The following is a 20,853-nucleotide window of genomic DNA, read 5'->3' on the forward strand; positions in this document are numbered from 1 at the left end:
CCCGCATTGGCCTTCCAAAGTGCTGGGATTACAGGCATGAGCCAGTGCACCCAGTTGATTATATTTATTTTGAACAACTAAGTTAAAGTTTGAGGAAGAGATGAGGGGCCCCTAGCACTGCCTTTCAATCTACTGATTCCTTCAGTGGTTCACCTGGGCTGGGGGTTGGGCTGGGGGTTGGTTAGCAAAAAATAAGGCAAAGAAGAAAATGAATTACTAACATGAAAGAAAAAAAAAGCAAACTGCCATCTACAATGACCATTATCTCACACACAATGGATATTTTAACTCAAAAATACTATAGACTCATAGGCATATATTAAAACTGAGTTCTTTAAACAGAAGCCTTGTTTTTTTGCTTGGCTCCCACAGATGAGAGAAAATTCCAGCCACAATTGGCATCTGTCAGGATAGGCTTTTAGGAGCCACAGCTCTCTAGAGTGATCTCCACACATTCTGATTATATGCAATCTCATTTTGTCAGCAAGAGACATAACACACTCCCCTACCCATGTAGCCTTTGTAATAATAAATTATATATATATATATGACTGTACTAATATATAATGTACATGATATAACACACTAAAATGGAAGTATGAAAAAAATTGGTTGAAATAAATACAAACTGAAGTTCTTAAAAAAAAAACGAGGCAAAGAATTTGCTCCTAGATGTAGTCATGTTTCCTGGGGAATTGGCTCCAGGACGTCAAGGGGTTGATGTCATAAGGAGTCCTTTCAAGATCTCTTTAAGAAATTGATGTGTTAAGCGATCTGTAGCAATGAGCAGGTATACACCCCAGTTGGGAGTGCTGAAAGAAATGAATACACAGATCTTCTGCAGTGAGCACATGAGTCCTATGGCTTAGGATGCAACATTGACAGTAAAAGTGACATTCCTTAATTCAAAAATGCTATAACAGGCTGGGCACAGTGGCTCATGCCTGTAATCTCAGCACTTTGGGAGGCCAAGGCAGGTGGATAACTTGAGGTCCAGAGTTTAAGACCAGTCTGGCCAACATGGCGAAACTCCATCTCTACTAAAAATTCAAAAATTTAGCTGGGCATGATGGCATGCATCTGCAATCCCAACTACTCAAGAGACTGAGGCAGGAGAATGGCTTGAACCTGGGAGGTGGAGGTTGCAGTGAGCCCACATTGTGCCACTGCACGCCAGCCTGGGCAACAGAGTGAGACCATCAAAAAAAAAAAAAAAGCTATGACAGATCAGGTGCAGTGGCACATACCTGTGATTCCAATGCTTTGGGAGGTAGAGGTAGGAGAATTGCTTGAGGCCAGGAGTTCAAGACCAGCTTGGTCAACATCATGAGACCTCATGTCTAAAGAGAGAAAATTAGCCAAGTGTGGTGGTGTGCACCTGTAGTCCCAGCTCTTCAGGAGGCAGAAGCAGGAGGATCGCTGGAGCCCCATAGTTGGAGGATGCAGTGAGTTATGATGGCAGCACTAAACTCCAGCCTAAGTGATAGAACGAGACCCTGACTCTTAAAAAAACAAGCTGTAATTCAAGCAACTTAGAAGTGAAATTGAAGTGCCTGACAGCTCTCTAGGTGCCTCTGAAGCTGGCTCTAGTCACAATGAATATAATTCCATTAAAATGCATAGGAAGAATTTGAATCAGATAGCTTAATGCAACACCTGAATGGAAAAAAAAATTCCTAAAGAACCTATTAGCTGCTGCTGCTGCCACTCCTCCTCCTCCTTCCTCCTTCCTCCTTCCTCCTTCCTCCTTCCTCCTTCCTCCTCCCTCCTCCCTCCTCCCTCCTCCTCCTCCTCCTCCTCCTTCTTCTTCTTCCTCTCTCTCTCTCTCTCTCTCTCTCTCTCTCTCTCTCCGTCTCTCTCTCTCTCTCTCTCTCTCTCTCTCTCTCTCTCTCTCTCTCTCTCTCTCTCTCTCTCTCTCGACAAAGTCTCACACTGTTGCCTGGCCTGGACTGCAGTGGCACAATCTCACTTACTGCAACATCCACCTCCCGGGTTCAAGCAATTCTCCCACTTCAGCCTCCGAAGTAACTGGGATTACAGGTGCCCACCACTATGCCCAGCTAATTTTTTGTGTTTTTGTGTTTTTAGTAGAGACAGGGTTTCACCATGTTGACCAGGCTGCTCTCGAACTCCTGACCTCGTGATTCGATTGCCTCAGCCTTCCAAAATGCTGCGCTTACAGGTGTGAGAAAACGGGACTTCAATGGCCTGGGGTTCTTTGCTACTGACTCCCTTTGAGGCCGGCACTAAGTTGATCACGTTTTACAGATGGGGAAACCGAAGCTGTTGGTAATTAAGTGATCTGCCTCAAGTAGCAATAAGAGGTGGTCTGACTCCAACGCAGCCTCAACTAGGGCTTCAAATTAGGGCCATGAATTGGCAGTTCAGGGTGGGTGATTGTGAGGAGCATATTTATTTTTAATTTTTATTAATTTATTTTTGAGACAGAGTCTCGCTCTGCCACACCCATCCTAGCTCACTGCCATCTGGAACACCCGAGCTGAAGTGATCCTCTGGTCTCGGCCTCCCAAAACGCTGGGATGACAGGCGTGAGCCCCGGGGCCCGCCCGGCCGGGAGTGTGTTAAGTAAAAGGCAAACACCTGGACGGCGGCCGGCGCTCCAGGAATGCTATGGTATTGGGGAACGCCCTTAGCACCTGGCCAAGTGGCCTCGGGCAGGTGACCTCCCCTCCGGCTGCTTCAGTTTCTTCCTTGGCACGCAGAGGCGGGGCTCCAGGCCTGGGCCGCCCCACAGCGGGGAGGGCGCGGGGTGCGCTCCAAGAGGCTCACGGGGCTGGGCTCGCCCGGGGCGGGGCCGCGCGGGGGGCGGCCCGGGAGGAAGGATCACGTGGCGTGGGGCCGCTGCCGAAGCAGAAGTAGCGAGCGCCGGCGGGGGAGGGCGTGAGCGGCGAAGAGTGCCCGAAGTCGGGACGCGGGCGGCTGCGCGTGGGATCCCGGAGCCGTGATCCCGGGCAGGCGGGCAGCTGCGCCCGGGCGGCACTGCCAGGTGAGCCGCCCGGGCGGGAGTGAGGCAGACGGGGCGCCCAGGGACCTGCGTCTGGTGGGGACGGGAACCTAGGGTGCTGCGTCCGAGAGGGTCTGCACCCTGGGGCAGCCGGAGCGAGCAGGGGTGGGGCGCGCCCTCAGGGACCCTGTCCCGCCACGCCCGGGGTCCATTTGGTGACGGTGGGGATCCTGGGCCAGCCACTGGCTACTTCCTCACCCCGGGCCAGCGCCACCTCTCCCGTCCGTGCGACGGGGCGGCCCCAGTTTTGAATGAGGACCGTGGGGAAGCTCAGGGGTCGCGCGGGTCCTGGCATTCAAAACGTCTCTTTCCGAGCGGCTTCCCTTGGGTGGCGCAGTCTCTCCTGACCGCCCCTGTGCCCAGAGCTCGCGGACTCTCCGAGCCACATTTCCCCGTCTCACTTCGGTGGTTGCGGGTGGCGGGTGGGGAGCGATAGCGCGGGCGGCGCAGTCCTTCCCCGAGACTGTTGGAGAGCTTGCAGGGCACTCGCGATGCCCGCTCCACAACTGTCTGCGTAATTATGCGTGTGTCTGTGCGTGTTCCTAGTTATGTCACTACCCGCATAGAAGAGTTCAAATTAAAGATGTGTCCCGTTTGGACAGGGAGCGCCTAGATTCCAGCGGGAGGGTGAGGCGGCGCTCTCTTGGTACCCTAATCTTGAACTAGGGTGAGAGGCTGTGGTAGGGGGTAAAGAGGTGACATGGCCCAGGAGAAACAGGTGGCCGCGTCCATCAGAACTTAATTTGAATTTCAGTTCCATCAGCTTGACCCGGGGCAAGTTGAAAAGCCTTTCTGAGTCTGTTTCCCCCTCTGGATACTGGAGCCACCCAAGGCTATTCTCCAGGGCTGTGTTGAGAATTGGGGTTTATCGCTGTTCTACGAGGTTGGCTGAGAATCCGGGCGCATCCATGGAGAGTCCTTGGGCAGTTCCTAATCCACCCTCTGGTTCAAGGGCCTTCTATGGGGCTTGGGCCTTGTCCTTAGCTACAGTTCTGCAGGGAAGTGTTACAGTTTTCAAATCTACGCCAGCCTCAAGCAGTTTCTCCTGCAAAGGTATGTGTGCACCACGTGTATAACAACTCAGGGACAGTTCTCATGGGGGGCCTCACTGATGTTTACCTCACCTAATGATGCAGCTGCCTCCCCCCACCAGCGACTGGAGTATGGGCAGTTTCTCTGGAAGAGGAAAAGCAGAGACCCCATGAATAGCCCTTTGCACTCATTGGGTGGAGTCAGTGGAAAACAGCTGGTGAGAAAACTTTTGAAAACATTTCTTGGCCAGGCGTGGTGGCTCACCCCTGCAATCCCAACATTTTGGGAGGCTGAGGTGGGCAGATCACTTGAGGTCAGGAGTTTGAAACCAGACTGGCCAACACGGACAGGTGAAACTCTGTCTCTACTAAAAATACAAAAAATTAGCTGGGAGTGGTGGCCCATCCCTGTAATCTCAGCTACTCAGGAGGCTGAGGCAGGAAAATTGCTTGAACCTGGGAGGCAGAGGTTGCAATGAGCCCAGATCACCCACTGTACCTGGGCAACAGGAGCAAGACTCTGACTTAAACAAATTAAACACTTCTTAATTTAGAAAACAGTAAAAACACAAAAAGAAAAGTTTGCCCATTACATCATCACTTAATATAAAGTCAAGTCATGCCCTCTACCCTCTCCCAGCCTCCAATAAATTACTATTTATCTATCAGGAGAGAGTAATCACGCTCCTGGGTTTACCAGCAGATCACCTGTATAAAATGGAATTGCATTATACTCATACAATCGCAACTGTTTGCAACTATTTTTTTATTGACCTCACAAATCTTTCCAGATCAAATTTTTTATCCATCATCGCCATTCTTTCTGATAGCTACTGAGGGTTCTTCAATGCATGTGCACCATTATTTATCCAAAAGGCCCCCTACACTGATGAGCAGTTGTTCCGTTTTTATTTTTTCTATTTCTATTGCAAATATTGCTTCCCTCATTTTCTGTCACACATACTACGTCTTTGTGCATGCCTTTCTGTACATATGTATGTTTAGCTTTTTAATAGATGCTCACAGGTTGCCCTAAAAGAGCAGGGGTGGGATTTACACTCTCACCTCCAGTTGCTGACACTGTTCCTTTGAAAATAATGTATCGTCTCTGATGCTGCAGGGTGAATGTAAGGTGTAGCACTGATGTCCCTTGAGCTGTTGGAGAGGCACTTAGCACTCAGGTGTTTGCCTGTACCACATTTTACAGAATTGTTTTGTGGGAGTTTGGATGAAATCCTGTACTGTCCTGACATGCAGAGAGCACTGAAGAGATAAAAAACTTCCTTGATTTCTGGTTTTGGGTTCCTGTATCTCTTGAAATACCCTTCTAAATAAGCTTATGAGATACAAGAACATGAATGAGCTAATGAGACACAAGGAAATGTCCTTCAGAAGGGCATGAAATGTAAAACTGGCAAAATCACTAATTCACACTCAGCCATGTTTGTATTTACAAGATAAGTCATTTTATAGAATTACCCATTAAGAATGGGAAACAGGAACAAAAAAGGGATTTCAAGACTCTTTAAAAAAAAAAAAAAAGCAGAAGCAAAGTGGAAGTTGCTGTGATGACTGCTTTCTCCTCTGGGGTCAAGGCCTTGGAGACCTCCCTGCTGTAGTTGCTGAAGCATGGAACCCTGAAGGGGTGAGCCGGGTGCTGGCAGGATTTGAGCAGTTGACTCTAAGGATCTTTCGGCCACGAAGCTCTGTTTCCAGTCATATCTCATAAGCTCATTCCTGTTCTTGTATCTCATAAGCTTATTTCAAGGAACCCAAAACCAGAAATCAAGGAAGTTTTTGTCTCTTCAGTGCTCTCTGCATGTCAGGACAGTACAGGATTTCATCCAAAATCCCACAAAACAATTCTGTTAAAATGTGGTACAGGCAAACACCTGAGTGCTAAGTGCCCCTCCAGCAGTTCAAGGGACATCAGTGCTACACCTTACACCCACCCTGCAGTATTGGAGGGGATACAGTATTTTCAAAGGAATGGTTTCTTCCACTGTAGTTAAGTGTAAATTCCACCCCTGCTCTCTTAGGGCAACCTGTGAACATCTATTGAAAAGCAATTGGTGGTCAGTGTGGTTGCTTATGCTTGTAATCCTAGCACTTTGGAAGGCTTAGGCTGGCAGATCATGAAGTCAGGAGTTTGAGACCAGCCTGGCCAATATAGTAAAACTCCATCTCTACTAAAAATACAAAAATTAGCTGGTCATGGTGACCTGTACGTGAACCTAGCTACTTTGGAGGCTGAGGCAGGAGAATCGGTTGAACCCATGAAGCAGCCTGGGTAACAGAGTGATGCTCGGTCTAAAAAACAAAACAAAACAAGTAGTTGGTGAGAGGCAATGTATGGCTGAACTGATCTGCTGGGCTTCCAAATTGGAAGTAACTGGAACCCTGGTTAAGTCCAAGAACCACCCAGAGCCAGGGCTGGAAAGAACTGAGGAGCCTGGTGCCTTGTCCTGGTTTCTGTTTAATTGAAGGTATTATAATAGGGCTTGTGTTTCCTACTGATGCTCCAGTGGACAGTGGCCTAGAGACTTGGGAGTGGGGAACTCCAGGATGCATGGCTGGGGACTGTCAACATAGTGAAGAGCTTCGTGGTTGGCACCTGGGTCAAATCCAGTGTCAGCTACTTTCTATCTGTATGACCTTGGATAAATCCCTTAACTTCTTTTGAGAGGGGCTTGTACTGCCAAATTAGTTAATATCTGGCCAAATTCTGCCACAGGATTCTGGAATGGGGGCTCGGGACTCAGGTGATGGTTCTGATCTTTGTGCTGCCACTGTTTGACATAACTTTGATCAGGTAATGTGACCTCTGGGGATTTCAGTTTTCCCCTGCAGTATTTTTCATTGAGATAAATGTGATGAACCAGACATGACAGGTGTTTGGCACCAGGGCCCAGTAAACGGCTGCTTTACAAGGACGAAATGGGCCATGGGGGCACCTTGTCCATCCTTACCTATCAGGAGAAACCTAAAAGAACCTCCTGATCATTACCCAGGACAAAGGGTTTCTCCTGATAGGTAAGGATGGACATTAACTCTCAGCAGAGTTTTTAGCATACTCTGTCTGCCTCCCAGCTTTTGCTTAAACCTAAAGCCAATTCCTCCAGCATCATCTTTTTGAAAGATTCAATTTCAGATGCCTGCTTTTTTTCCCCTGAAAGCTTTTCCTGAGCTGGTTAACTGCCTAGCCGCATTCCACATTAAATCTAGGACCCCTTCTTGATGCTCTCTGCCTCTCCCCTCACCCATGCATGCTTCTGCTGCTGCACTTATAACTACATTAGAATTCTCAGTTGATTGGTTTGTTTCCAAATGGACAGAGGGCAGGTGTAATTATCTCCTGCTGCCAGCATGGCCGAGGAGGTGTCTTTTGTATGGGTGTACAGCAGAGGGAGGTGGGGGCAAAGGGCAAATCCTGGGCCCTCCCCATGCCCCTTGTTTGCATCCCAGTCCTCAGCTCAGTGGCTGGCATAGAGTTGACACTTGATTAATGCCTTCCCCAATGGCTGATTAATGTTAGCAGAGACCTTGGTAAATGCTGTGGGCTGTGCGTACAGTGTAGCTTTTCTTCCTCCCAGCTGCCCCTGGTTGGCATTTAACCTCCATTTTACAGGTGAGGGAACCGAGGCACAGATTTAGAGCAGCTTGGCAGGAAGCTGAGCCAGGCTGGAAGCCCAGACAGCCCTGGGTGAACACCAGCCTCTCACTTTTTCCTCTTTGGATCCTGCAAAGGTCTCTCTAGTGCTACTCTGTAACTTTGAGAGCTACAAAGTAACAACTCCAGTCAGGACTGGGAGGGAAAGGATAAGAAACTGAACAAATAATGGTAATTGTAACAATAGCTTGTTCAAAGGATTGTTGACTTTGTATCATTGTTTTAAGGGCCTGAGATACATTGTCTTGTTTAAGCCTTGCAAAAACATGTAGAAGGTGGATACTGTTACTTTCTTTTATGGGATTGGAAATGAGCCCAGGGGCTGTAAGTGATTTCTTGCAGTGGCTGCAGCCTAGCTGGCAAAGGGGGTCCCTGGTAGTTCAGCTCCAGGGCCTAGGGAGCCCCTTCACTCTAAGTCCTATTTTGGGGGTTGGCAATGCATTTCTGGGGATTTGGGAGGCAGAATAAGGGGATGGTACTGAGTGAAGGCTGAGGGAGATACTATGGGATTTTGAGCAAAGGAGTGACATGATTTGATTCATGTTCTAAAAGGATCCTTCTGGCTATGGGTGTGAGAATTGACCCTAGCAGGTCTGGGAAGAAGTGGGGAGACTAGGATTAGAATAGTTTAAGTATGAGATCCTAGGAGGAGCCGGCAAAAGGATGAGTTGGGTTGGAAGTGGTCATGAGAGAGTCCATGCAATGATTCCTTTAAGATTTTGGGTCCAAACGCTCTGATACTGACCACCCATGAGCATAAACAGCAATCAAGGACACCTGCCAGGTGCTAGGCATCACCCCAGGTGCTTTGCTGGGGGATTCCTTTTCAGGCCTCCTAAGGGTCTGAACACTCCCATTTTAAAAAGGTTTAAACGAAGGCACAGAGAGGTCAAGCAGTCTGTCCACAGCCACACAGCCAGTAGGAACCTACTCTAGGGTTTGAACTTGAAGCTGCCTAGATCTGACATTTCCTTCCTTTTATCCTCATTTCTATGTAGAGGAATCATTTGCCAAGGTCTCCATGAATGATTCTGAAGGTTTGCTTTGTTTTTTTTGTTTATTTCATTTTTTTTTTTTCAGTTCTTGATTTTGTTTGGGAAGTAAAAAGATGGTTAGAAAACTCTAGACAGGAAAGAGAAGGATATTGGAGGTTGGGAGTGAGAGGTGGGAGCCTGGTGGGGCTGCTTTGGCTATTCAAATATTCTGTAGGGTAAGAGTGGGTGGGGAGAGAGGCGGTCACTGCCAGGCCAGGGTGATTTGGTTATTCAAAGCCCAGGTAACGGTTGGGTCCTTTAGGTCAGGGGCCCTTTACACACTTCAGTTTCCTCATAAACATGTGTGTCCTGCCTGAGCTCTCTGAGTGGCCGGCGATGCCTTGCACTAGAACGTTCTCCTAAAACCTATCCTGATTGGCCTGAGACAGGATTTTGCTTCCTGAAGTTCATACCCTGTTAACTAAACCTCCTTCCATACTAACACCAGGTCACTTTTTAATTCTGTCCTTTCAGCCTCCTGATTTCTCCTGATTCCCTCCTTCTCCCTGGAGTGGCCACAATGTCCACCATGGCCAGTGTGGATTCCCTTGCGGAATATGAGAAGAGCCAGATCAAGAGAGCCCTGGAGCTGGGGACGGTGATGACTGTGTTCAGCTTCCGCAAGTCTACTCCTGAGCGAAGGACCGTCCAGGTGATCATGGAGACGAGGCAGGTGGCCTGGAGCAAGACCGCCGACAAGATCGAGGGCTTCTGTGAGTACTCGCTGGGTGGGGCAATGTGGCCCGTCCTCTGGGGCCCTGGCCTGAGTGCCTGTGCACCTTCCTGTCTTGTCATTACTGTGATTGCTGCTGGTTTGGTGTGTTCTTTTATTGTTCTAAAAATGAAAGTGTTGCCACTTTGTGTCAGTCTCTGATGAGGGTTACAGCAGGTGGAGGAAGTTCAGCCAGGAAAGCTCCGGTGAAATAGCAGAAGCTGCAGTAAGCCCACTCAGAAAGGGCATTTGGGCAGCTCGCCTTGGCTGGTGCATTTCTTCCCTATCTGACAGCATCAGGGGTCATCTGGTTCCCACGGCTGGTCGAGTTGTCTGACCTCTTTTTTTTTTTTTTTAAACATAGAGATTTAGGAGAGATATAATTCACTTTGTAATATTTAGGTTAGTTTTAATCTTTTATTCATGAATTTTTGTTCAGAAGTTAAATTACTTCTGTGGCTTAGAAGTCAGCTAACCCAATCCTTAGTCTTTTTTTGTTTCCCAAAGAGTACAGTACTGGGTAAAGTCCTTTAGGTATTTGGAAATTGTATACTTGGATAAGTGTTCCTTTCTGGGCTATATTTTTTATTATAAAGAAAAATGGAAGCAACAACTATGAACTAAAAATGTATTCTCTGGGCCAGGGATGTCTGGTGTTTTAGCTTCCCTGGGCCACGTTGGGAGAAGGGTTTCTTGGGCTGCACATAAAATATCCCAACACTGGTGACAGCAGATGAGCTAAAAAAAAAAAAAAAAAAAAAAATCACAAAAACCCTCATAATGTCTTAAGAAAGTTTATGAATTTGTGTTGGGCCACATTTATAGCCATCCCAGGCTGCCTGCGGCCTGCTGGCCATGGGTCAGACAAGCTTAATCTAGGCTATCATTAATAATTCATGTATTTATGTGTATATCTGCTACTACAGCTTTCTTTTCTTTTTTTTTTTGAAAGAAAGAGAAAGGGGGAGAGAGAAAAGGAGTCTTGCTCTATTGCCCAGGCTGGAATGCAATCTAAAAATAGGTATTAAAAACCTCTTTTATGCCGATAGTTGTGCTTAACAGCGGAGACGGGAAGGAATAAGGGAAGAAAATAACAGTCAACCAATATTTCATTTAAGTCTGTGAAATGCTATGCAAATGCTGAAGAGTGATTTACTTCCAATTATGTGGTCACTTTCAAAATAGGTGTAATGTGATACTGAGAAAAATGTGTGTTCTGTGGACCTGGGGTGAAGAATTCTATAAATATTCACTGAGTTTACTTGTTCCAGGTCTGAGTTCAAATCATAGATGTCTCTGTTAATTTTCTATCTCGTTGATCCGTCGAATATTAACAACGTGGTGTCAAAGTCTCCTGCTATTATTGTGTGGGAGTCCAAGTCTTTTTATAAGTCATTAAGAACTTGTCTTATGTATCTGGGTGTTCCTATATTGGGTGCATATATATTTATGACTCCTGTTGTTGCATTGATCCTTTTACCATTATGTAATGTCCTTCTTTGTTTCTTTTAGTCTTTGTTACTGTTCAAGTCTATTTTGTCAGAGATGAAAGTTACAACTCCTGTTTTTTTTTTTTTTTCTCTCCATTTGATTGGTAAGTCTTCCATCAACCCTTTGTTTTGAGTTTTTGTGTGTCCTTGCTTATGAGATGGATCTGGATACAGCATACTGATGGGTTTTGACTTTTTATTCAATTTGCCTGTCTGTGTCTTTTATTGGGGCATTTAATCCATTTAAATTTAGGATTAATATTGATATTTGTGAGTTTAATATTGCTGTTTAATGCTAGCTGGCTATTTTGCCCATTCGTTGATATAAATTCTTCATTATGGAGATACTCTACCTTTTGGTAAATTTTTGGAATGACTGATACTGGTTGTTCCTTTCTGTGTATAGCACTTCTTTCAGAAGCTCTTGTAAAGCAGGCCTGGTGGTGATGAAATCTCTGAGTGCTTGCTTATTCATGAAAAATATTATTTTTCCTTCATTTATGAAGCTTAGTTTGGCTGGATATGAGATTCTGGGTTGAAAATTCTTTTCTTTGAGGATATTGAATATTGACCCCCACACTCTTCTAGTTTGTAGGGTTTCTGCTGAGATATCTGCTGTGAGTCTGATAGGCTTCCCTTTATGGGTAACCTGAACTTTCTCTCTAGCTGCCCTTAGAATTTTCTCCTTTATTTCAACCCTGGTGAATCTAATGATTATGTGTCTTGGGGTTGCTCTACTTGAGGAATATCTTTGTGGTGTTCTCTGTATTACCTGGAGTTGAGTATGGTCCTGCGTTACTAGATTAGGAAAGTTTTCCTGAGTAATATCCTGAAGAATATTTTCCAGCTTGGGTTCATTCTCTTCATGACATTCAGGTACACCTATCAAATGTGAATTAGGTCTTTTCACATAGTCCCATATTTCTTGGAGACTTAGCTCATTCCTTTTTTACTCTTTCTTCTCTAATCTTGTCTTCCCATTTCATTAAGTTGGTCTTCAACTTCTGATATCCTTTCTTCTGCTTGATCAATTCGACTGTTAAAACCTGTGCATACTTTGCAGAGTTCTCGCATTGTATTCTTCCGTTCCATTAATTCACTCATATTCCTCTCTAAATTGTCTATTCTCATTAGGATTTCGTCAAACCTTTTTTCAAAGTTCTTAGTTTCTTTGCATTGGGTTAGAACATGTTCTTTTAACTCACAGAAGTTTCCTATCATCCACCTTCTAAAGCCTACTTCTGTTAATGGAACACACTCATTCTCCATCAGGCCTTGTTCTATTGCTGATGAGGAACTGTGATCCCCTGCAGAGGGAGAGGCATTCTGATTTTGGGTATTCTCAGCCTTTTTAGGCTGGTTTCTTCCCATCATTACAAATTTATCTATCTGTTGTCTTTGTAATTACCGACTTTCAAATTAGGTCTCTGAGTGGATGTCCAACTTGTTAATTCCCAGCGCCGGAATCTGAGCAACCCACTGCGCTGGCTAAAACAGCGGCGTTAAGATTCGTGGTGCTTTTCTGCCCAGGAATCTCTGGTCTGGCTTCCTTATTAAATCCCTTTTTCAATCAGCTGAATAGGTGACTCTGCCTTCCCAGAGCTCCAAACATTGACCAAAAGGGGACCCAGTCCCATTTACTCTGCACCAAGAACTGTTGCGCTGGCCACAAGAGTTGCACTGGCGACCTGTGGGGCTCCTCCACTGGGAATCTCCTGGTCCGTGAGCAACAAAAATTCGTTTGATAGTGTGGCGTCCTCTCGTTCTCTGCACTTTCACTAGGAGCTACAATCCTGAGCTGCTAGTGATTGGCCATCATGGATCTCTCTCCCATCTGACCTCTTAAGGGCTAACTAGCCTAAGCCTGAGGAAGCTCAGCTTGGTTGCCAGATGTTACCGTGTTTTACTGCACATCACAGCAGGGAGGGGCCTTTGCTTTAGTCTCCAAGTAGGGAGAGTGAGTTGCTGAATGTTTCGTAGCTTTCAAATATAGGTCTCGTCCTGGCAGGGGCATCCCTCCTCCCCGATTTCCTTTAGACTGGGCAGTTGGTTCAGATCCTAAAGTTTCTAAAATTGTAGTGAATAAAGGTGCTTCAGCAATTTTCATTTGCAAACATTTGCTGTAATTTGAAACATATATTCCTGGGGGTAAGGAGTTTCTCCTCCCCAGCCCCTAACCCATGCTGCAGAGGCAAGCTCATTACCAAATCTTCCAGAAATAGTCTATGCTTGCATCATGTGTAGGTTTAAAAAACACACACAAATGGAAACTCCCCTGTACAATTCTGCACCTTAACTTCTTTTTGTGAATTAATAATGATGTTGGGGTGGTTTCTTATCAGTACACATTGATCTGTTCCTTCTTTCTTGGACACATGACATATGGCACAGGCCTTAGTGTAACAGTTTAACTCCACAGAAGCGCATTTTGTGCTGTTTCCAGACTTTTGTTATTAGTCAAAGTGACTATCACTGTACTCTTTTTTTTTTTTCATTCCTAAAATGGGTTTCAATAATGGCCGATCAATATTTTGAGTGTTTAAAGTGGTTAATGCATATTTTATGTGTTTAAAATGGAGACCTCTATTGTGTTTATTTGTTCTGGCTCTGAGTTCAAGTCCTGGATATCTTATCAATTTGTTGTCTCGTTGAATCTAAATCTCATTATGTGTCTTATGTATCTGGGTGTTAAGATCTCTTATTGTTGTATTAATCCTTCTACCCTTGCATCCTTGTAGCTTTGAAATCTATTTTATTAAGTGTGAGAATTGCAACTCCTGCTTTTTATTTATTTATTTTTGCTCTCCATTTGGTTGGTGAGCTTTTTTCCATCCCCTTGTTTTGAGTCTTTGTATATCTTTAGATATATCGTTAGATTTTGTGGATAATGTATATTTTGTGTGTTTAAAATGGAGAGCCCTATTGAGTGGATCTTAGTTCCAGTCCTGGATATCGTTATCAATTTTCTGTCTCGTTGAATCTAAATCTCATTATGGGTCTTATGTATCTGGGTGTTAAGATCTCTTATTATTACATTAATCCTTTTATCCTTGTATCCTTGTAGCTTTGAAATCTATTTTGTCAAATGTGAAAATTGCAACTCCTGCTTTTTATTTATTTATTTTTGCTCTCCATTTGGTTGGTACGTTTTTTTTTTTCCAACCCTTTATTTTGAGTCTATGTATATCTTTGGATATACCGTTAGATTTTGTCTGTATCTTTTGATTGGGAGATTTGGTCGATTTAAATTTAGGGTTGCTGCCGTTTGATATTAACTGGCTATTTTGTCCTTTCATTGATAAAAATTCTTCTTTATGTTAATGCTCTTTACTTTTTGGGGTATTTTTAGAAAGGGTCATACTGGTTGTTCCTTTCTGTGTATAGTGCTTCTTTTAGAAGTTCTTGTAAAGCAGGCCTGGTGGTAATAAAATCTCTGAGTACTTGCTTGTTCCTAAAAAATTTTATTTTTCCTTCAAATGTAAAGCTTAAATTGGCAGGATATGAAATTCTGGGCTGAAAGTTCTGTTGATTAAGTATATTGAATATTGGCCCCCACTCTCTTCTAGCTTGTAGGGTTTCCGTTGAGAGATCTGCTGTAAGCCTAATAGGCTTACCTTTATGGGTAACTTGATCTTTCTCTCTGGCTGCCCTTAATATTTTCTCCTTCGTTTCGATCTTGGTGAATCTAACGATTATGTGCCTTGGGGTTGGTCTTCTTGAGGAATATCTTTGTGGTGTTCTCTGTATTGCCTGGGGTTGAATAGTGTCCTGCTTTGCTAAATTAGGAAAATTTTCCTGGATAATGTCCTGGAGAGTATTTTCCAGCTTGAATTCATTCTCTCCGTCACATTCAGGTACACCAATCAAGCATATATTAGGTCTTTTCACATAGTCCCATATTGCTTGGAGACTTTGCTCATTCCTTTTTATCCTTTTTTCTCTATTCTTGTCTTGTTGTGTTGTTTCATTAAGTTGATCTTCGACCTCTGATACCCTTTCTTCTGCTTGATCCATTCAGCTGTTTAAGCTTGCACATATTTCACTAAGTTCTCGTGTTGTATTTTTCAACTCCATAAGTTCATTTGTATTCCTCTCTATATTGTCTATTCTTTTCAACATTTCATCTAACCTTTTTTCCGAGTTCTTAGTTTCTTTACATTGGGTTAGAACGAGTTCCTTTAACTCCCAGAAGTTTCTTATCATCCACCTTTTAAAGCCTACTTCAGATAATGGAACACAGTCCTTTTCCATCAGGGCTTGTTCCGTTACTGATGAGTCCTTTTCCATCAAGGCTTGTTCGGTTGCTAATGAGTCCTTTTCCATCAGGGCTTGTTCCGTTGCTGATGGGTTCTGATTTTGAGTATGCTCGGCCTTCTTAGGCTGTTTTTTCCCCTTCATTGTAGATGACCCGCCTTTCTAATTAGTTTTCTGAGTCGACGTCCGACTTATTGATTCCCAGTGCTGGGATCCGAGCAACCCACTGTGGCAGCCTAAATAGCAGCGGTAAGACTGATGGTGCTCTTCTGCCCGGGAATCTCTGGTCTGGCTTCCCTCTTGAGTCCGCAACAAGCGGCTCTGACTTCCCGGAGCTCCAAACTCCGGTCAGTAGGGGAAGCAGTCCCGTTGGCTCTGCATGAAGAGCTGCTGCGCCGAGACGCCGGCAAAACCGCTGCGGCGGCCACAAGAGTCACGCTGGCGACCCGTGGGGCTCCTCCACTGGGAATCGGCTGATGGGTGAGTGACGAAAATTCGTCTAAAAGTGTGGCGTCGTCTCGTTCTCTGGGCTTTCACTGGGAGCTACAATCCTGAGCTGTTAGTGGTCGGCCATCTTGGATCGATCTTCACTGTACTCTTTTTAAAAAATATATTTTTTGAGGTAAGGTGTATTTTTCTGTTACCCAGGCTGGAGTGCAGTGGCATGATCATGGCTCATTGCAGCCTCAGCCCTCTGGGCTCAGGTGATCTTCCTGCCTCAGTCTCCCAAGTAGCTGGGACCATGGGAATGTACCACCATGCATTTTTTTTTTTTTTTTTGAGAAATGGGGGTCTCACTATGTCCAGGCTGGTCTCATACTCCTGTGCTCAAGTGACCCTCCCTCCTTGGCCTCCCAAAGCATTGGGATTACAGCCATGAGCCACCTCACCCAGGCTTGTATTCTCTCTCTTTCTTTTTTAAATGATAGTCTTATTGAGAGATAATTCACATACTATACACAGAATTCACCCGTTGTATGCAGCATGTATAGTGTGATGGTTTTAGTATATTTATATATATGTGCAAGCACCACTACAATAAAATTTAGAACATTTTTATCACCTTAAGATGTAATCCCATACCTTTCACCACCACACCATCTCCTCTACCAGACCTAAGCAACCATTAAATTAACTTCCATCTCTATATACCTCCCTGCTGTGGACATTTCATAGAAATGGATAATTTTTATGTGGGCTTTTGTGACTGGCTTCTTTGACTCAGTGTAATGTTTGCAAGGTTCATCCACTTCGTTGCATGGATCAGAAATTTCCTTTTTTTTGGCAGAATCACCACACATTGTATGGATATCCCACAATTCATGTATTCATTCATCTGTTGATGGACACTTGTGATGATCCCGTCTTTGGGCTACTATAAAGAGTGCTGCTAAGAACGTTTCTCTGCAAGTTTTTGTGTGGGTATCTTTGTTTCTTTTGGGTATATACCTAGGAATTGCTGGGTCATATGCTTACTCAGTTTCATCATTGAAGGAACTGTCAGACCGTTTTCCCAAGCGGCTGCACCGTTTATATTCCCTTCAGTGTTAGAGGAGGCTGATCCCTGCATTATTCTTCCATGTGTATGTATGGGGATATCCAAAGGACAACTTCCTGGAGGTTTATTTCTGAGCTGAAGGGTATGGCATATTTTAACTTTAAAGGGAAGTTAGGCAGCACCTTGCAGAAGAGGTTGCCCCACTGTATGTTTCAGCCACAAGGTGTAAAAGTAGCTGTTGCCAGCACCCTCATCCATGCTGCATGGCTGCTGAAAATAGACATTCACAGGTAGGCTCTGGTAGCTTGGTGTCATCCTCAATTTGATGTGTCCTATCCTGAGTGTGATCAAACTGCTTTCTGAAAGTCTTCTTGTTTCGGAGCCAAGTGGGTCTCAAGTCTCACAGAACCAGAGCCCTGCTTTGAAAATGCAATGTGGAGGTGGCCATCTTCCCTCCAGACTGTTTGCATTGGCTGACTCCACCCTCAGGTGGCCCAGACACCTGTTGCAGCTGGGGTGCCCCTGCTTCCCCTGTAGAGGGTGGGAGGGCTGGGACTGATGGTAAATACAGGTGTGCCACATTGACAGTAGACTGCTGGTTGTTCCTTTATTTTCTCAAACTGCCCACCCCAAGCCTAGCTGCCCATCAGAGATATCCAGGGGGGATTTTGAAAGTACAGGGTATTACCATGGTGCATGTATATCCATGTAACCTGCGTGTTCTGCACATGTATCCTGGAACTTAAATATTTATGTGTATATATACATACACAAATACATATATTTCTCTCTCTCTCTCTCTCTCTCTGGCAATCCTCCCACCTTGGTCTCCCAAAGTACTGGTACTACAGGCATGAACTACCATGCCTGGCCTCAATTCATTCTTTTATTCACCTGTTCAGCCTCTTTGTTTCCTTCTCCCTTCTCCCTGGAGTGACCAAGAGTGATGATATTTCACTACTTTGGCTGGAGCATAGTATTATAATAAGTCCCCCAGATGGTCTGGTAACTAGGCAGGTTTCATATACATCACTGGAGAGACATTGTCCTTCTTTCCCTTTCCCCCTCCTTTCCCTGTCCCTCCTATTCTCCCTCCCACTTTCCCTTTCTTTCTTCCCTTCTCACCTTTGCCCCTCTCCTTTGCCTCCCCTCTGCCATTTGAATGCCTACTCTGCCAGGCACTGCTCTGGACACTAGAGATACAGCATTTATTCAGTTGGATTCAAATCTTCATGGAGCCTATGTTGCTTCATTAGGTGTGAGCAGTGTGGGGCTTGACTTCCAGTGCTGTTTGATGAGCTTTGCTGTGTGATCTTGGGCAAGTTACCTCCACTCTCTGAGCTTTAATTCCCTTGTTTGTGAAATGGAAATAACACTCATGTTTACCCTGCAGGGTCATTGTTTGGAAGAAGCAATTGAGAAGATGTGTCGGAGAGGCTTGGCTGAATTCATAGCATGTGACAGGCACTGAATTGATGAGAACCACCACTGTCATGATTTTTGCTGTTGTTGCTAACTAGTGAAGTCCAGCCTCTGTAGGGACTTAAAGTCTTGCTTAGGGGTTTGGACTCTTTCTGGAGGGGAGAAGGGACCATTCTCAGGTTTTCAGAAGAGGGACGATGTGATTGGATTTACATCTTTGAGCATGCAGTGGAGGTCCTGTTAGAGATGATGGTGTTGGTAGTGACAGGAAAAGCCAATTATGTGTGAAGAGCTTAGAAATGATACTTCCCCGCCACACCTTGAGAGAGCAGGCTCAGTCTCCTGCTGAGATGGATGATGTTTTATCTCAAGAAGAACTCCCAGCTCTGGCAATTCTCTCATGGGGTTCTGGTTAGGAGGAACTTTCTGGTTACTGTGGGGTCTGCAGGGGCAGGTGCACACATGAGGTGAGCAGTGGCATGTAGTTTTGGAATAGCTGGCAAGTGGTGCATGACTTTGGACAGGTGTTACAATCCCTGTGCAGCCCTGGGTAAGACATCTGGGTCCTACTGTCTAAAGTAGCAAGTGATTCTCAACCAGGGTGATTTTTGCCTTCCCCTTTCCTATCCCAGGGTAGGGGGAATTTGGCAATGTTGGGAGACGTGTTTGATTTTCTCACCTGGGATACAGGCTGCTACTGGCATCCAACGTGTAGATGCCAGAGATGCTGCTAAACATCCTACAGTGCACAGGACGGTCCCAACCACAGAGAGTGACCCAGAAAAAATGTCAGTGGTGCGGGGGCTGAGAAACTGCTCTAAAGTTGTGTGTTTGCTCTGCTTACAGCAGTAAAATGTCACTGGGTAAAATAGGGTTTTACTCTGAACCCTGCTTTGATGGAACTTTCTCATTTGTTCAGCATGTTTGCCGTCATATTGAGTGTTAAGCTCTGCAGAGAGAGGGAGGAGGAAGAATGGAGTCCCAGCCTGCAAGAGGAGGATACAGACTCAGAAACCTGCCCTTGCCAGGTTGCATGCTTAGTACCATAGTGGGAGTTTTCTCTGGGTATGGTGTGAGGAGGGAAGGCTCTTGTCCATTTGGGTGTGAGGGAGGTGGTGAGGAGTGGAGAGGGCTGATAGTGGAGGAGGTCCTTGGGTTGAGTTGAGAGAGATTTGCCAGATGGTTAGCAGGGACAGCTGCTCTGATCCTGTGGGATTAATGGGTATCATGTAATATAAATGAGTAGATTTACAGGTCATAGATGTGGGCAGGGCTCAGCTGGATGATTCTTCTACTCTTTGTAGCCTGGCCTGAGATCATTTGCTGTCACCTGGCCTGGAAGTTTCCAGAATCTTCACTCACACATCTGATACCTTAGTGATGATGGCTGGAAGACTGGGCTTAGCTGGGATTATTTTTTGTTTTTGAGATGGAGTCTCACTCTCATCCAGGCTGGAGTGTAGTGGTGCAGTCTCGGCTCAGCACACCCTCCGCCTCCTGGGTTCAAGCTATCCTCGCATCTCACCCCCTGAGTTGCTGGGATTATAGGTGGATACCACCACATCCAGCTAATTTTTATGTTTTTAGTTGAGATGGGGTTTCACCATACTGGCCAGAAAGTCCTGACCTCAGGTGATCTGCCTGCCCCAGCTTCTCAAAGTGCTGGGATTACAGACATGAGCCACTGCATCAGCCTCAGCTGGGACTATTGACCAAAGACCTACCATGTGGTGGTCTCAGGCATAGGAGTCCCAGGAAGAAACTACAAGACTTCTTATGACAGCCTCAGGAATTCTAGGACATAACTTACTGCAACTCAGATCAGTAAGCCCAGCTCGGCTTCAAGGAAAGGAAATTTCTCTCATAGAGAAGGAATGGCATGCACATCCACAGCAGGTAGGAATTGATGGTGGCCACCAGCAGCCCGGCTCCCAAATGAGCATGTCAACTCTAAATCCAGATTTGTGATGCAAATTCCTGCATCACAAATGCAGGAGAGTCCCACAATAGGGAGGGGGCTTGTGACACTGTTGTATTTGTGGAGAGCATGGAGATAACTAGCCCCATGATTCAGTTACCTCCCACTGGGTCCCTCCCACGGCACATGAAGATTATGGGAGCTACAATTCAAGATGGGATTTGGGTAGGGACGTAGCTGAACCATATCAGCCACTTACTAGAAGTGTGACTGGAAGCAAGTTTCTTTTTGTATAGTTTCATGCCTCAGTTTCCATATCTGTCAGGTGAGATAATAGTAGTTTCCATCTTATTGGGTGAGAATTAAATGGATTTTATTGTGTGTATTTTTTAAGATGTTAAAAATATTGCAAAATTGAAATTTAATACAATAAGGGAAGAAAGGAAAAAGCCCCCTGCTGAGGACCCCCAAGGCCTGGCCTCTGATAGAGAAGACTGAGTCTGAAGCACACCACCTCCTCTCCTGGCCTCCACATTCCCTGTTGCTTTCCAGGGATGTTGGATAAGATGGTGCTGGGACACCTTCCATCCTGGCCCTCTGCATAGAGAGTTAGGGAACCGGTCGTCTCTGAATGTAGGGAGGGGGCTTGTGGCACTGTTGCATATGTTGGTTTTTCTTCCCTTCTGAAGGACATGGTCGAGGAGTCTCCAGGTGGAAAGGGGTCTGCTCTGGGGCCTTTCTGAGTGGAGCCTTGGCATCTTTAAGCCAAGGGTAATTTTAAATTAAAAATAAAAATTTG

General features: G+C 45.3%; 1 protein-coding gene across 2 annotated transcripts in view; it reads left to right on the forward strand.

Moving 5' to 3' along the window:
- Positions 1-2,872: 2,872 nt before the first annotated feature.
- Positions 2,873-20,853, forward strand: part of PLCG2 (phospholipase C gamma 2) — a 181,378-nt gene continuing 163,397 nt past the window's right edge. The window contains exons 1-2 of one of the 2 annotated variants that reach the window (XM_035282778.3): positions 2,873-3,007; positions 9,235-9,473. In XM_035282778.3, the coding sequence (XP_035138669.1) occupies positions 9,281-9,473 (193 nt within the window). In that variant the 5' untranslated portion in view covers positions 2,873-3,007; positions 9,235-9,280. Of the gene's footprint in view, positions 3,008-9,234; positions 9,474-15,583; positions 15,697-20,853 lie in introns of those variants that run through there. The other variant, XM_078357838.1, reaches the window with a different exon arrangement.

Source organism: Callithrix jacchus, chromosome 20 (assembly GCF_049354715.1).
Source record: "Callithrix jacchus isolate 240 chromosome 20, calJac240_pri, whole genome shotgun sequence".
Taxonomy (NCBI): Eukaryota; Metazoa; Chordata; class Mammalia; order Primates; family Cebidae; genus Callithrix; species Callithrix jacchus.